Source organism: Pelophylax lessonae, assembly GCF_965119305.1.
Source record: "Pelophylax lessonae genome assembly, chromosome: 10".
NCBI classification, from domain to species: Eukaryota; Metazoa; Chordata; class Amphibia; order Anura; family Ranidae; genus Pelophylax; species Pelophylax lessonae.
In genome coordinates this window covers 180,621,222-180,639,952 of record NC_138777.1, presented here as the reverse complement: position 1 = coordinate 180,639,952, position 18,731 = coordinate 180,621,222, and the positions used below count along the sequence as shown (strand labels likewise).

At 41.6% G+C, this 18,731-nt stretch overlaps 1 protein-coding gene across 1 annotated transcript in view; it reads right to left on the bottom strand.

Annotated features, from left to right (window-relative positions):
- LOC309565654 (inactive hydroxysteroid dehydrogenase-like protein 1) overlaps positions 1 to 18,731 on the bottom strand; it is an 82,427-nt gene that overhangs the window by 4,336 nt on the left and 59,360 nt on the right. The window contains exons 3-4 of the mRNA XM_082270607.1: positions 14,992 to 15,437; positions 8,841 to 9,068 (exon numbers count right to left, since the gene is read on the bottom strand). Of these exons, the coding sequence (XP_082126733.1) occupies positions 8,841 to 9,068; positions 14,992 to 15,437 (674 nt within the window). The remainder of the gene's footprint in view (positions 1 to 8,840; positions 9,069 to 14,991; positions 15,438 to 18,731) is intronic.

Below are 18,731 nucleotides of genomic sequence, written 5' to 3'. Positions count from 1 at the left end.
GCCTGATAATCAGATTAAGAGTCTTTGTCATACCCATATGTCCTGCCATAGGCACATCATGCGATAATTCCAAGATCTTGGTGCGTATGGTAGGTGGTATGTAAAGTTTGTCGTTGTAGTAGAGGAAGCCTTCTGCATCAGTATTTAGTTGTGGTGGGGGTGTATACAAACTTATACCATGCAAAACCTCTTCCTTCAAGGAACGGACAACTCCAATAATGCGTTTGTGAGGTATTATAGGAACGGAAGGGATTTCAAAGTAGTTTTCTTCAGTTAGTCGTGATAGTGCATCCGCCTTTTTGTTCTTATCTGCAGGTGTGTAGGTCACTAGGAAGTTAAACCTTAGAAAGAATAGTGACCATCGTACCTGTCGGTGCGAGAGAGTTTTGTTAGTCTGAAGATATTGGAGATTTTTATGGTCCGTGTATATAAGTATTGGTAATTGGGTGCCTTCGAGTAGATGTCTCCAATTCTCCAGAGCCAATTTTATAGCAAGCAGTTCCTTTTCACCCACGGGGTAATTTATCTCTGGACTGCTTAGGGATTTAGAAAAAAAGGCGACTGGATGAAGTGGTGAAGTGTGAGTTGGTCGTTGGGAGAGTATTGCTCCTACTGCCATGTTTGAAGCATCTACTTCCAGAATGTATTGGAGGGATGGGTCTGGATGGCGTAGTATGGGAGCAGAAGTAAACCTTGTCTTTAACAGGTGAAAAGCTTTATTTGCTTCATCTGACCATTTGAATGGTTTTTTAATGCTAGTGAGCTGTGTGAGGGGTCTCACGATGGCAGAGAAGTTTCTAATGAACTTCCTGTAGAAATTCGAAAATCCAAGGAATCGCTGTAGCGCCTTGCGTGTGGTTTGTGTAGGCCAATCCTGAATGCAGGATATCTTACTCATGTCCATCTCGATTCCTGTTTTGGATATGATGTAGCCTAGAAACAGTACCTCTTCTTTATGAAACAAGCATTTTTTCAGTTTCACATAAAGGTTGTGTGCAAGCAATCTCGATAATACTAGTCTTACATGTCTTATGTGTTCAGACAGGGATCGTGAATATATAAGTATATCGTCCAGATATACCACAACACAGACATCTAGTAAGTCTCTGAAAATATTGTTTATAAATCGTTGAAAAACTGCAGGGGCGTTGCATAGCCCGAATGGCATTACAAGATATTCGAACAATCCGTATCTGGTTCTGAATGCAGTCTTCCACTCGTGTCCATCACGGATTCGAATGAGATTGTATGCTCCTTTCAGGTCCAATTTTGAAAAATAGGTAGCTCCACACACCTGCTCAATGAGCTCAGGGATAAGCGGTAGAGGATAGCGATCTTTTATTGTAATAGCATTCAATTGCCTATAGTCGATGATAGGCCTGAGACTTGAGTCCTTATTGCGGACAAAAAAGAGTCCTGCTGCTGTGGAAGAAGTGGAAGGTCTAAAAAAACCTTTTTCCAAATTCTCATCCAAATAGTCTTTGAGATGGGAAAGTTCATCCTGTGAAAGAGGATAAACATGACCGAACGGCAATTTGCTATTTGGGAGTAGATCAATGCTACAATCATAGTCTAGATGGGGAGGTAGTGCTTGAGCATTTTTCTCAAGAAAAACCTCAGAGAGATCCTGATAACATAGTGGTGCAATCTCATCTGTCACCACAGACAGGATCTTCCCGAAAGACGGGAGGTTACACGTACCCTCGCAATAGCAAGAGAAGAAGGTCAGGGTCCGTTCCTTCCAATCTATGGTTGGTTGATGTGTGTGCAACCAGGGAAGTCCCAAAACAATGGGAAAGTGGGGTGAAGGTATTAGATCGAAGGTAGTGGTTTCCATATGAGACCCGTTAGTAGTGACTAGGAGTGCCTGTGTCTGATCAGTGATCGGACCAGAGGATAAAGGAACACAGTTAATAAGACTCACTGAGACAGGTTTAAGTTTAGAAATAATAGGAACTTTATTTAAAGCAGCAAAACGTATGTCAATATAATTTCCACAAGATCCTGTGTCAATCATGGCCTTAGTAGTAATCCTGTTCTGGTCCCACTGTAATGTTAAGCAAACAGAAAGGTAAGGGTTAGTGATTGAAGTTGTCAATCCCCCTAGGAGGACATGTGAACACTCACCCTTCTTTTTGTAGACTAGGGGACAGACGTTTATCTTGTGATCCGGGGATGCACAGTACAAGCAGAGATTACCAGATTGTCTTCTGGCTCTTTCCATAGTTGATAGAGGTGGGCGTATGGTTCCTACCTCCATAGGAACGGGGTCAACGGCCGAGATGCGAGAAGAACTGGATAATGGCGTTCCCATTTTCTTAGCCTTTCTTTCTCGTAGTCTTCTATCTATGGTGATACTGAGTTGTATCAATGCATCCAGGGTTTTTGGCAGATCCGCTCGGGCGAGCTCGTCTTTAACGGCCTCTGATAGGCCAAGCCTAAATTGGGATTTCAGAGATGCATCATTCCATTCTGAATCAAGGGTCCATCTCTTGAATTCTGCGACAAAGTCTTCTACAGGTCTCCCACCTTGTTTCAAGGATCTTAATTGAAGATCGGCAGTACTCTGCCTATTGGGATCATCATATAGGCTAGTGAGTTCTGCTAGGAACAAGGCATAGGAGTTGAGAAGCTGGTCGCTTTTCTCAAAAAGAGAGTCTGCCCAGGCCCGAGGATCGCCTGTTAGGTAAGAAATAATAGTACAAACCTTAATGTGATCAGTAAGGTAGGTACGGGGTTTTAGCAAGAAAAGTAACTCACATGCGTTTTTAAATTCACGAAATTTTTTGCGATCGCCTGTAAATACCAAAGGAGGATTTATTTTGGGTTCAGGAGACTGAGCAGTGGTAAGTTGTGTCAGTCTAATTACCTGCTGCGACAGAGCCTGATTGTCTTCTTTTAATTCAGCAAGTGCGTGTATTAACGCAGGTACTTGCTGTTTTAATTGTGTCATCTGAGTGGTTATTTCTGCTGAATCCATTTGTGGTTCGTTCAATCTGTAACGCTCCTGCGTTTTATGTATGATGTGGATTTTCAGCTGCAGAAATATTCCACTTCAGTAGTCACGTAAGAGAAACGCTGAGACACCATTCCCAACTCTCAATGACTCATCATGTGTGGAGGATCTCAATTCAGCAAGTAAATACACACATTCAATAAGATGTTTCCTAGAGTGACTTATGTATATAGTAACACAGTGATGATAGGCTGAAGAGACAGGTTGGGTAGAGATGGTAGATGACAGACACTTGAAAGGAAATGTTCTTGAAAGTAAGATAGTAGCAGATGGGATGCAGATAGGTTTAGCAATCATGTATGGTAGCAGATGACAGAGTAGCAGGTGGACATACAAGAGAGATCAACCCAGTGCAAGAACAGGTGGTAGTAGGCTCAAGAGCTAGCAATCTTAGATAATGCAGATGTAGTAATAGTCCTTAGTATGCAGAGCTAGATAGTGTAAGCTTTAGTATAAAGGTTATAGAGGTTTCCCCTGTGGGGTACTTATCACTAATAGCAATGTAGCAGAGGAGAGGTTCGGCAAGAGCGGATGATCCGGTAGCGGGATACAGGGATCAGCGCAGCGTGGTTCCGACAGCGAGGTATGCTTGCAAGCATGAGAGCTTCAAGACAGGTTAGCATCAAGGCACAAAGCAGTTTGAAAGAACACATGTGAGTGAGAGCCGGCGATCTAAATAGCCATCCAGTCCGGCGCTCAGTGATGACAGCATCAGTCTTAAAGGTGTATGCGCACCTTACCAAAAGAGAATGGTGGGGCGCATACACTTATGAAAGAGTAATTAGGGTACCCAAAGGTACCAGAACATTACAAGTACAGCGTGCCAGGCACAGCCGCCCAGGCCATGAGGAGGGCAGCCAGAGGTCATATAATTTAATATAATTAAATATATAAATGAATAAACAGAATATGTGTAAATACAAACTGTATGTAGATACAAAATTTACTCCAGTAGCGCAAACAAGAATGATAAGCTCACTCCCCAATCACAATCACTGAAAACTTGATAAAATCCAGTATAAAATGTATGAAATAATATAATAATATTATGTATTAAATAATAATATGTAGTCCCAACATGGATCAGTCCACCAAAGCAGCGTAGGGAAACATATGACAAATGACGATACTCCACACTGATGTATCCCTTGGGAAGTTCTAATGGTGCAGATATACAGGATCACCTTGACCACTACCACTGTGCTCTGAAGGGGGGAAGGTAGTGCACACTCACCGACTTCACTGGCCCAGTGATTCTCACCACTGAGCAAACAAGCCAAATTACAGCCACATCCGCTTAGGACTCCGGAATAAGACCAATAAGACCAATGACAGGCTCAGCTACATCCACTTAGGATTCCGGGATAAGACCGATAATAGGCTCAGTCAGGTGCAAGTGACATGTAAAGGAAGGAATAGAGCTCCACTAGTGTGATAACGTATAACACTCACTTTATTCCAAAATCAAAATACATCACGCTCACATTGCATCAGTTGGATAATCGCATGTCTGGAGGTGTATACCCATCGGGACCCGTATCCTGACTCCACGCCGTGGATCGCGCCTTCCGGGTGCTCACACTCCTCGTACTCACGGGGGCGAGGAAGTCGGAAGTACGAAACGCGTCGGGGCGTGGCCAGGCGGCGTAACCTAGTCGAGTGTACGAGGAGTGTGAGCACCCGGAAGGCGCGATCCACGGCGTGGAGTCAGGATACGGTCCCGATGGGTATACACCTCCAGACATGCGATTATCCAACTGATGCAATGTGAGTGTGATGTATTTTGATTTTGGAATAAAGTGAGTGTTATACGTTATCACACTAGTGGAGCTCTATTCCTTCCTTTACATGTCACTTGCACCTGACTGAGCCTATTATCGGTCTTATCCCGGAATCCTAAGTGGATGTAGCTGAGCCTGTCATTGGTCTTATTGGTCTTATTCCGGAGTCCTAAGCGGATGTGGCTGTAATTTGGCTTGTTTGCTCAGTGGTGAGAATCACTGGGCCAGTGAAGTTGGTGAGTGTGCACTACCTTCCCCCCTTCAGAGCACAGTGGTGGTGGTCAAGGTGATCCTGTATATCTGCACCATTAGAACTTCCCAAGGGATACATCAGTGTGGAGTATCGTCATTTGTCATATGTTTCCCTACGCTGCTTTGGTGGACTGATCCATGTTGAGACTACATATTATTATTTAATACATAATATTATTATATTATTTCATACATTTTATACTGGATTTTATCAAGTTTTCAGTGATTGTGATTGGGGAGTGAGCTTATCATTCTTGTTTGCGCTACTGGAGTATATTTTGTATCTACATACAGTTTGTATTTACACATACAGTATTCTGTTTATTCATGCATTTTTATTAAGTAGCAGCATTTGTTATCACATCAGATTAGAGGTAGTTATCCTCATTAAGCGCTTGGTTGCTTGGCAATTAGTGTTGGTTCCGGGCTTGTGTAAGCAGTATATACATAATTAACTATATAGTCCAGGCACTGCAGGCAGTCCACCACCAGTCCACCACCGCCACAGTCGTCACATCAGACAGGCACAGGCAACCAGCCAGAAGAGTTGAGGCAGCACAAGCAGACAGACAGGCCTGGAGGACGGAGCCAGATGGACCCCAGTGTGCCTGGGCAGGCCACACACCACCACCAGCCAGCCACCACCACCAGTAGCCAGCCAAGCACCACTGCAGCAGCAGCAGCACAGGAACCAAAAAACAAAAAAAAAAACAAAATACGGTTGCTCACAGACTCAGTCACAGTCAGGACAGGAGGACTCGGGACTCAGACCCTCACCACCAGTGTGCCACACCACCACCAGCCAGCCAGCAGGTACCAAAAAAAAACCAAACAATAAATAAATACAGTTACCACAGACAGGACTTTAGGACTCAGGACTCAGACCCCATCAGTGTGCCACACCACCACCAGCCAGCCAGCAGGTACCAAAAAAAAAAAAACCATAAAATACCAGTCAGGACTGGACTCAGGATTTAGACTAATCACAGGTACCACCGTACCCTACTTCCAGTACCCCCACCAGTGCCACACCACCATCCATCACTGCCTACCACCACAACCACCAGCAGCAGCAGGTATCACTCAAGTAAAAAAAAAAAAAAAACACCACTCAGTCAGGAGTCACTCAGGAGGACTCAGGTCAGGTACCATTGCCAGTACCAGTGCACCACCACCACCGTGCAGCCAGCCGGTTCCAATCAGCAAATACCACTCAGGTACCCACTGCCAGTGTACCACGCAGCCAGCCAGTACCACTCGGCAAATACCAATCAGGTGCCACCAGTGCCACTTAGCAAATACCACTCAGGTACCATACCAGTGTACCACTCAGTTGGTATCACTCAGCAAATACCACGCAGGTACCACTTAGGAATCAGGATTCACCTCACCACATAGGTGTCTTATTGTCCCACAGCAACATTAAAATTGTGTAGATTACTGTACAATGTTTTATAATAATAATTGCTTCTATTTAGTGTTCATTTCCATCATTTAACATATTTAATATTGGGGCATTCAAGTTATTTGACATATTTGATTATTTTTTTAAAGTAACACAATAGTTACTTTCTCTGGTAATTAGTTACTTTTTTACTGATGTAATTCAGTTACTAACTTAATTTTTGTGAGAAGTAACTAATAACTATAACTAATTACTTTTTTTAACTTACATGACCATTGTCATGTAAGTGTCCCCCTCCGAGCCTGACAACGGCGCCTAGGTGCCACTCGAGGTACCCTATTCTCCATCAGTTATTTATTCATCAAGCGGGATGCCAACAGATCCCCAGGCTACACCGAGCATTATCTGCTGATTTCCATTTTCCTTGGTATCCCATAGCAACCCAAGGAGGTCTAGGATCGTTGGGACTGTTGTGGCAATATTTTAACTGTTTGTTCACTTATGATTTCAATAAATGCCAATTCTATTTAAAGAGACACTCTACAGTCTTTCATCCATAGAGGACAGTAACTTATAGACACCAGTGAGCGCCACCCTTCTTTTCTAGTATTGCCAATTCATGACTTCATCCCATGTTTAGGGTTTGGCAGCCTTGGTAAGTCACAGTCTATTGGTCATTCACATGCTACCGCATTGTTCGGTTCCATCATCACCTAGGGACATTTCTATAGGATCAGCGCCTGGACTATTTTTTTGTGTAACCTCTGGTGAGCGCATATTGATTCTTGATCCTGAAGGCGTGGGGATCTATCAGCTTCCTTGATCACATACATCACCTTGGAAAGTCAATTTCACTGCTTCACTTGGGAATCATCTTCATTTTATATAATTCATCTTGTATATTTCTCTTGGACTTTGTATACTTTTAAGCTCTGCACTATATATTTTTTTACTTGTTTTCCACCAACTTTTTGTCAGTTTATTATGCTAGCAGCTTTATTTTAATTGTTTATAGTAGCACGGTTTAATATTCTCTATCTAACTTACTAACAGCTTGCCGGAAAGAATGACAAACACCTGTTATAGGGGGAAAACCTGCTCCGTTGGGCCCTGTTCACACCTGGGTGTTTTGGAATTGTGGCAGAATCACTGTGATTTTACTCGAATTCTCAACACACACTACAATAGCAAAAAGCAGGTTCAGTTGTCATTATTTTCAATGGCGCCCAAGACGCGGTGCGGTTCTGCCTCGATTGTCACGCGATTTAATGCCCAGCAATTTGCATAGCAAGAAGCTTGTCACCCAAAAAGGAGCAGGAACTTCTTTTGGGTGACAAGCTTCACGAAATGCGATTTACCACGCGTCAATCTCGGCAAAACCGCACCACATTTTGGGTGCCTTTAAAAATAATGGCAGCTAAACCTGCATTTTGCGATCGTGGGTGGAATTGCAGTAATTCAGGAACTGCAGGAATTGCAGTGATCCCAAAGCCCCTAGCTGTGAATGGGGCCTCCCTGGTTCACACATATGCGATTCCAGAAGTATTTTCAAACTCACAGATTCGCACGACAGGCTAGATATTATGTGTTCCTTTTGAGGTGGTTCGAAGAAGTGATCCACATGCATTGTGCTTTGAGTGCCATTACGAAAAGGGTCCTGTGTGAGTTTGTAGCAGTGCGTTCCAGACTTGCAAATGATAGAGTAGAGTGGCATGCAGAGATAAGTGTTCACGTAGGATTGCTATTGACAGGTGTTTTTGCATTGAAGGCAATGGGAGGTGGTTTTGCATTGAGGTTAGAGGGAGGTGTTTTTGCATTGAAGTCAATGAGAAGCGGTTTGGCATTGAGGTCAGTGGGAGGTGTTTTTGCATTGAAGTCAGAAAGAAGTGTTTTTGCATTGAAGTCAACAGGGGGGTGTTTTTGCATTTAAGTCAATGGGTGGTGTTTTTGCATTGAGGTTAATAGGAGGCAGTTGTAGAGAGAGAGAGACAAAATCGCACCTGTACTGAAATTGCACAGAAACCAGAATGACATTGCGATTTCAGTACATATAGGTGTGAACCCAGGTGCCAGGACGCAATTTCTAGTCGCCTATGGCAACCTGGTGCCTGGGATTTGTCAAGCCCTGTGTTATATGCATTGTGGTATTCTGTGGTGTGTTGGGCTCCACAATGCAGATAGAGTAGGTAGATTGCCATGCTTTACAGAAATACATGTTTAGTGGGCATTGCAGCAATGCACAAATGTGAACAGGCCCTGTGAGATTTTTTCATACTAATCTTATTGCCTGATGTGAGTACAGTCATACTATTAAAGACTAATGTATGTGTGTGTGTGTTGCGGTATGCTGCACTCTTCCCATGTTTGTACTTTCTATAATACTCACCTGGATAGAATGAGACAAGTGTCCTGCTGTTCTTTGTGATATTCCAATGGTTCTTACTGCTTGACGAGCATAATCCTCAGCCTCAAGAACAAGTAATGACTTGGTTTTCAAAAATGTACTAAATGGTGTAATATTGGTCTTTACAAAAAATGTGATTAAGCTCTGAACAAAGATTCCCTTGGAAGCATATTCATAATGTAGAGCTTGAGAAAATGAATCCATAAAATACTGTAAAGAGAGAAAATCAATCTAAATTAACATGATTTGGTATAGATGGTATAAACAATACTTATACTCAATGGCAAGTACAGTGCATCCGGAAAGTATTCACAGCGCTTCTTTTTTTCCACATTTTATTATGTTACAGCCTTATTCCAAAATTGAATAAATTAATTATTTTCCTCAAAATTCTACAAACAATACACTATAATGACAATGTGAAAAAAGTTTGTTTAAAATCTTTTGCAAATTTATTAAAAATGAAAAAAGAAACAAAATGTACATAAATATTTACAGCCTTTGGCCTCTTTCACACGGTCCGCTGAGCCGGCGGATGACAGCTCCGTCTCCGCTCGCAGAGCGGAGAGGGAGGTGTCTCAGCCCCCGCTGCCCTCTATGGGGGATCGGATGAGAGTGGACCGCCTGTCCGCTCTCATCCAATCCGATCACTGAACGGATGGAAAAATAGGGTGGAGCCGATGGAGCTTGACCGGTCCTGCAAAGAAGAATGGGAGAAACTGCCCAAAAAGAGGTGTGCCAAGCTTGTAGCATCATACTCAAAAATACTTGAGGCTGTAATTGGTGCCAAAGATGGTTCATTAAAATATTGATCAATGGCTGTGAATTCTTATGTACATGTGATTTTTTTCCTGTTTTTTTATTTTTAATACATTTGCAAAGATTTCAAACAAACTTCTTTCGTGTTGTCATTATGGGATATTGTTTGTAGAATTTTAAAGAAAAATAACGAATGTAATCCTATTTGGAATAGGACTGTAACATAACAAAATGTGGAAAAAGTGAAGCACTGTAAATACTTTCCTGGAAACATTGTATATCCAGTGAAGTGACTGGCTTCAGATGATAGACAGAAATGTAAAAAATCTTCCTACAAGTTGTACCTGACCATTTACAGCCATTTGTTCTGTACAGCCTTCTATAACACAGAAATGAACACAAGGTGGGGAATTCACTCACCAATTCAACTCAACAGGGTTATGTTATGGCACCCAAATAAATGTTGCCATTTTAATAAATGATCCCTATGTATGGCCTATTTTATGCACTGCTTCTCATCTAAAGTCCCAACCCCCCTTTTTTTTTTATTTCTCATTGAACCAGGGATGGAGACACCTTTTGGTGTCTCATCTAAAGTCCCAACCCCTTTGCATCGCCTCTCCCCCAAAGGGCCGTATCCACGCAGTGGTCACAAGGAGCACATAAAAGGAAATGGTTTAACACCCGGTAAGAGGGATAGAATCCTATATGGACAGCACGGATTCTGTATCCAACTGCAATGACCCGAAGGTTGGGTCCCCCTTTGGGGGAGAAGCGATTGACAGTGGGGACCTTTAGGGTCACTTTTACGTGTGGGGGCATATGCTCCTTTTGTACTGTATACCACACCAAGCGGCCCCTTCTATATCCTTCTTTTTTCACCTGTGCAATATAAGAGGGCCAGACTGACGGGTTTGGCTGAATGGTTGTATATACATCTACTCCATCTTTAGGTCATTGGCCGAATGACTTATGCATATGCATCCTGCCGTTGGGATGTTGATGTGGTGATTGTATGGTCTGTGTACATTTCCCTGAAGAAGGAATTTTCAGATTCCGAAACATGTTGGATATACACATGTGTTTCAAGAACCTATGATCTACACTCCTATACCGGGATATGTGTAACACCACTTGAACATGTTTACATGATCATGTTCTCTAGCATTTTATCATAATATGTGGTCTTGTTATTATACTGTATGTTTATTTTAATATGACAAATAAATGTTACTTTTTATCTACTTCCTTTCTACTTTCTTATTATACTACTTCTCCCAGCCTTGTCCAACTAAATTCTCCAGGGACATTGTTTTGGTTTCTTCTTTGATAGCATAGACTAGGCCTACCTGTGGGCGGTATTGGAGAAATTTGGGTTTGGACCAAACTACATATCCTGGGTACCTCTTCTCTATATTCAAATGCAGGCTGCCATCAGGGTGTTTGGTAAACTGTCTCACACCTTTGCATTGTAGAGAGGCACACGGCAAGGATGCCCCTCATCTCCTCTCCTATTCGCCTTGGCGATTGAGCCTCTGGTGATCAGAATTAGATCCCATCCACGTATTGCCAGTGGTAATATGCAGGAGAAGGTGATGTTATATGCCAATGAGACACTGCTTATGTTAGGTTGCACAGATACCTCCCTACGGTAAGCTAGGACCACAATTACAGAATTTGGCAGATTCTCAGGCCTCACTATAAATTGGTCAAAATCCACTCTAATGTTACTAGATGGAGATGTCACACAAACTATAACCTCTGCATGTCCTATCCCTATTACAACCACCTTTAAATATCTAGGGGTCCAGGTGACCCCCCCCATCTTCGGGACTTTTGCAGAATAAAAACCTCTCCTCTTCTCCAGAGGTTTAGAGATCGTATTAGAACACGGAACTCCTTCCATCTCTCTGTAGCAGGAAAGGTGAATTTAATTAAGATGATACTTTTGCCACAGTTGCTTTACTTTCTTCATAATACCCGTATGGTAATACCCTTAAAGATTTTCAGAATAGTTAACTCCCTTTTCCGTACCTTAATTTGGAAGGACCTAGAATCAAATTAGAACACTTACAGAGGCCCAAAGATGATGGTGGTTTGGCTCTGCCCAACCCATGGTTGTATTATTTGGTAGCTTAGCTCCAACATCTGATAGGCACAATATGTAAAGAAGAAGAGTGCATTTCCTCCTTGGCGGTAATGTTGCACACTAATCATAGGGGTCCTGTCCCCCAGGCTCTTGAGGCTCAAGCTTTCGGAAAACCACACAAACTTTACCCAACATATAACCTCATTTATAAAATATGGAACAAAACCAAATACCTACAGAGGGTGCAAGGCTATACTGAATTCAATCCCATTTGGCTAAATGACACTTATATGGAGCTAGCCAAACTGCAGTCTGGTGCTGGGTTGAGGGAATTAGGAGAGAGACACTCCTTAATCAAATATTTAATAATGGGGTACTCCTGACATTCACAGCCCTACAGGCCATGTACAACTTACCACCTTCTATGCATTTCTATCATTTGCAGCTGCATAGCGCTGTAAAAGCACAAAGTAAATCTTCGGAATAGCATCTATCTCCAACTCCGATTTTCAGTCTCATTAAGGATGCTGAATCGTCTAAACTTTAAAGGCTTTATATCACAAAGCTAATCTATGCTCTTACAGTCCTATCTGAGACTGCACCCCTTGAGAGTGATGGAGCGATGGGAGCAAGAGAGTCGAATGGAGAGTGATCAATGGGAGGAGGCTTTTCAGGCAGTGGGTACGTGTTCACTGAACGTGACACAAAGGTTGACTCAACCGTATATGTTTTTTTACTGGCATATTACACTCCCCATAGATTACATTTGATGGGTCTGCAAACCGAATCTACTTGTACAAGGTCTAAGCGTGACCATGGTGACCTAATCCACCTTTTGTGGAGGTGCCCGAGGTTACACCTCTACTGGGCAGGGGTGGTACAAAAAATTAACACAGTGTTCCGAGTATCCCTCCCTCTAGACCTGAAAGCTTGCTTATCGGGTATATGGGAAGAATATGATTGGGAAATCTACACAAGAGAGGCCATACATAGAGTCTTATTCTAAGTAGGAAAATTGATTATGGTACGTTAGAAGTCTGAAGACCCTCCGACTGTAGGGGAATGGGTTCAAAGCATAGGCAGTGTGTTCAGAATGGAGAAGATTATTTACCAGCATAGAGAAAGTAGGTCTAAATATGAGAAACTATGGGCACCATGGTTGGATGTCCAGGGGCTAGCCCCGGCGGATCTGACTATGGACAGGTTGCTCAAGCTCAATGTTGGATATCAATTTTCATCTCCAAGATGTATAATTGCAATGCACTTGTAGATCGTGGCTTTCTTTCTAAGTTGTGTAATAGAACGGCTTTTGTAAGAAGATGTCATTACATTGATGTGATTAATATCTATTTGGCTCACACCTTTGCATTGTAGAGATAGGTGTACTTTCATTGTATTTTGCACTGACATATATTGTTGGCAATGTACGGTGCTGAATCCCTAATAAACATCTTTTTTGGATATAAAAAAAAAATGAAATCTTGTTATAATCTGAAAAAGACACTTTTCAACAAATCTCTAATAGACCATGCAATACAACTTCAAATATTCTCAATATGTGACCTTTATTCTCAGTTAAACTATCAATTAACTGCATCACAGAGACCGTCACTATTAAAAGGATGGACTAAGGAAATTCCAAATGAGGCATTAGATGATAAACTTCTCAGAGGGTATAAAAAAAAAAATTGGCAGTTTATTAACTAGCAAAAATTGGAGGAAAAGACAATTAAAGCTACTACATCGAGCTTTCATGCCCTTCTTGCTTGATAAATCGGATCCCTCAGCCTTGACCTGTTCTTGGTGTGACACCATACGACCCACACTACGTCAAAGAATGGGGAGTTGTGCCAAGATATCTACTTTCTGGGACCAAATTCTAAATTGCAAACATACTATATTGAGGATACAAATCGACAAGGATCCTGTAAACTGCCTTTTTGGATGTTTTGGCCCCTCCTCCTCATCAACATCCTTAACACCAGTTACAATAACATCATGGTATTCACTATGTTTGTTGACGGCTTGCAGATCTATATCAAAATCCTGGACATCACCTACTACTCCAAAATTAACTACGGTGAAAACTGAACTGAAATCCTTGCTGTATATTGAAAAACTGGACACAATAACAAATGCTCTACAAAAAATTTCTTTAACCAATGGCAAAGATTTATGGAACACTCATTTTCAAAATCAGAAATATCCCAACTGATGACAATCTTTATTTATACTAAATGGTACATTAACAAGAATATAAATAATTCTCTAGGCAGACTAAGAATTCTACCAAGTGTTTACTAGTGCCAACAATTTTTCTCCATCAAGCTTCTGCAGAAATTCTGAGGATCTTCAACATAGTGTTGTAGTTCACTATCGACGAACAACTGTTATATAAAGAATTTTTTTTTTTTTTTAATTTATTTTTTTTTTTTTTATTTCTGTTTTCATTTCTTTGTTCTTTTTCTTTTCTTTTTTTATTTTATTGTAGATCTTCTATACAATTTGATTATATTAATTTTTAAATCCAAATAACTCATACATGCTTCCACTATAAATGAATAATTTGGTAATAGTTACCTATATATATATATATATATATATATATATATATATATATATATATATATATATGGTGTATGTATATGTATCTTAATGTGATTAAAACTGCATGATATTAGGTACAAAAACATAATAGCAATGCGGTAAAAGGAATCATTGGTAGTGGGTTAGATACACGCTAAAAACAAATAAAGAAAAAAAATACTATCCTTTGTTTTATCTTTCAAATGCAACCTTTTTTTCTGCTATTCTCAGACTTCCTGGTCTTGGTTATGTGAACATTGCCACCCTCTCCTGCTCATCCCAGAGATGAACTACACATCTTCATGCAGACACATTCAGCTCTATAGGAATTTTAGTACGCATAGAGCGTTATTATCAAATTAATGGCACTGCTCGCTCTACTAGCAGTGAGGTACATCAGTGAATGAGAGGGAGCATGCAAGGGACAAAAGAAGCCTAAAAACAATGTTTAGAGTTTTTTTTTAAACAAAGAAAACAGAGCCATGGTATAACTTTATATTTTTTGATTGATATAAAATAAATGTGAGTTTAGTGTCACTTTAATGAAAGCTTCAGTTTTCAAATATTGATTTTTTTTTTTTTTAAATTTCACATTAAAGCCTATATGAGATTACAGTGATTGAGTTTACATATACTTTAGTAAGTTATACTTCTACTTTCCCGGCAGTGCATTCACAGTTAGTTAGGTAGACACGTTACCTTAGAAGATGCATAAATGTTCATTAGAGGTGTGGGTTTGCAACACGTTGCAGAGCTCACATTGACAATGGCTCCTCTCTTCCTCTGTACCATCCCTGGGAGAACTATTTGAACCATCATGACAGCTGCGCCAATGTTGACATTGATAATTTCCCATAGTTTGTCTTCTGGAACTTCTGTAGTGAACTGTGGATAATCATGGAATACTCCAACATTGTTAACTAAAATACCCACTTCCACATTTCTCAGAGCCTCCTTAATATGAGGATAGACTTCACGTCCCAGGCTGAAATCAGCCACTATGATGCGAGTTTTTACTTTGTAAGTCGCAACAATGGCTTCAGATACTTTCTTTAGTTTCTCAGGGTTGCGGCTGACCAAGATGATATTCATACCATGACTTGCCAGTTGCTCTGCATATGCTTTACCAATGCCGCCTGTGGCTCCTGTGAAAAATAAATTTTAGGGAGCAGTGATTTATATGGACAGTATTAGGCTGTAGTTATTGTTGTGTTTTGTTGTGTGGATTTGTTTTTGTTGTGTATTGTTATACAAGAAAGGTCTGCTGGACATACTGATGCTACACTGAAAAATACATCCTTAAAGTGTTTCTAAAGTCAGAAGTTTTTTTACTTTAATGCATTCTAAGCATTGAGATAAATAAACTGTCTGTGTGCAGCACCCCCCCCCCCGCCACGCCACCATACTTACCTGAGCCCTTTCCCAATCCAGCGATATACACGGCAGCCTTGGCTGTCCAGGGACTATCCCTCCTCATTGGCTCAGAAAGCAGCGGGTGCCATTGGCTACTGTCAATCAAACTCAGTGAGGATGAGGAGAGATGAGGGGTGGGACCGAGCCATGGCTCCATATCTGAATAGACACACAAAGCAGCGGCTCGGGTGTGAGCCTGCTTGGGTGCCCCCAGAGCAAGCTGATGTGATGATGTGATTCGATTTATTACATTTTTTCACATATATACATTTGTTATATCGTTTTGCACATTTATAAGATATTTTTATCAAGTTCATTACATGACAATCATATGCTAGTTACCCATACAGTCCATAAGGACTGTATAGAAAGAGACAGTCCTTATATGTTGCAAAAAGAATGAAGCAAATGATCTTCAAAGACGTACTCCAAAAGTGAATATAGATCATCATAGCAGACAAAATGCGTTGGGTCGAGTCCTGTCCATGCTACTGCATATTGATGCTGTATACAGACCTATTCTGAAAGCGCTTTTTATCTTCCTAATTTTAAGTGTTCTTCTGAACTTTTATTAAGCACTTTTCATGTATGGTTTTACACTCTGTGGAGCTTCCTGTTTCTTTTCTTTGATGACCTATTTGTTTTGGGAGAGTATCCATCTTGAGAGCAACATTCTCTACATAAACCTTGGTCGATGATGGTTAAGAGTCTTTCTAGTACATGAGAGTGAGAAAGAGATTGATGTGAGGGGCTATTTATCGTCCTCCCTGATACATTGGGTGTATATACAACGCATGGGTTGACTCACTAGGCATATGCCAAACTGGGTCCACTCACTCTGGTAAGCCTCCCTATGATTGGTGGTGGATTGTGTCACAGCAATTTTCTCTATATTCACTTTTGGAGCACATCTTTGAAGATCATTTGCTTCATGCTTTTTGCAACATATAAGGACTGTATCTTTCTATATTATTTTTGTATTTCATGTTTATGATCATGTGATTCTGTTTTTTTTTTTTTTTTTTAAGATATTTTTATTGAGATTTCAAACAAACATACAAATACAACGAACCAACAGAAAACAAGACCTTCTTGACAAGAAGGGAAACAAAACATTTCAATGCTAACAAGCATTACCTAGATTGCTGATGCTCCCCGGCCACACCCCTCCCCCCCCCCCCGGACCAACAAGATAGGATAAGCTGTAAATTAACAAGACAAGAAGTACAAGTCAATACTCAAGAGAAGATATGTTGCACTCATCACTTGGAACGGCAGTTAAAATTCCTTATGGGGTAGCAGAAAGGGAACCCGTCTCTATGGAGTTCGGAGGAGGTAGAGTGAGAGGACTGGATATCCAGCCATGCCAAATTTGATCAAACAGGTGTGGATGACCTCACAACTCAAAGGTAAGCTTGTAAAGGGGAAGGCAGTTGTTAATCAATTGAAGCCAGACAGCAACCGTAGGTCCCGTAGGGCCCTTCCAGCACAGAAGAATCGCCTTCTTCGCATAAAAATACAGGATGTGAAGCAAGCGTTTGACGCGGCCCGAAACCAGCAGGTCTCCGAACACGCCCAACAGGCAATTCTTTGGATAAGGGACATTAGGGAGACCGAGGACAGGAATGTATTAACTTCAGCCCAGAATTTAGCTACCACCGGACAGGACCAAAAACAGTGAAAAAAGTTGGCAGGCTGTCCACAACCCCAAAAACAATCGGGGGTTGGACGCATGCCGAATCTATGTAGGCGGTCAGGAGTAAAATAGCTTTGATGAAACACCTTCAGTTGGATCAGACGGTCGTTGGAGGCTATAACCGATTTATGATAGGTCGTAGTAAATTCAGTCCAGTCATCCTCACTAAAGTCAATGCCCATACATACCCAGCGTGTCTGTGCCCTGGCAAATCTAGGATTGGAATCCGTCATCAAAAAAGCATAGTATTGAGAAATGAGTTTTGTAGTACCAGGGTCCCTAAGCAGTGTCTTTAAGGCAGACATGTTCAAAGGAGTCGATAGCGAAGTAAACTGAGCCTTCAAAGCATGTCTGACGTAAAAAAAACAGGCTGAAGCAGGTAGTTCAAACTCTCCCCGAAGTTGTCAGAAAGACTTGAACCCCTGAGCAGTAAACAAGTGGTTGAGATACTTAATACCCTTCACCATCCAAAACTGACAACTGGGATTAGACATCAGTTCAGGGAGTTAGGGGTTACACCAGAGCGGATTATTAGGGGATGAGGTCCAGGCGTCCACCGGAAGCCGCTGTATCACATTTTTAAAAAAGGGACAAAGTGGTCCGTAACATATTAGCACCAGGAACCTGGGGGACCTGCCTCCGATACACTATATTATGGAGTGATTCAAGTGAGTCAACTATTGCAGCCTCAGTAATAGAGCAGGCGTTATGTGAGGAGGGATGTAGCCAATCATGAATCACCACCAACTGAGACGCAAGGTAGTAAAAAAAAAAAAATTGGGGAAGGCCAAACCAGCCACGTGTGTGGGTAGTTTTAGAGTATCTAAGGCTATCCTAGGGGACTTTTTTGCCACATAAAGGTTAGTAAAAGTGAGTCTATGCGCCTGAAAAGGGATTTGGGGACCTTACAGGGAGCATTGGCCAAAACATACAGAATTTTCGGGAGAAAAATCATTTTGATCATATTACCTGGCCCAATCAGATTCAAGGGAAGATCCATCCACTGAGAGATTCATTGTTGTAGGAGATCAACGAGAGGGCATAAATTATTGGTTATATAGGAGTGTAGCGGCAGTTGGACAATAACCCCAAGGTAGAGAAAGGAGTGGGACACCTGGAGCCTGGAACCCGAGTAGATCACCGACTTTGCCGCTGGGTCCCCGAAACTCTCCATCTCCCTGAGAAGGGCCCGCAAGGAGTCGGAAGGACCTGCCAGGTAGACAAGTGTATCGTCAGCATAAAGGGATATTCTCTCCTCAATAGAGCCGATAGCCAGACCCTGGATGTCCGTCGCAGAACGGATACGGACAGCCAGAGGTTCAATAGCTAA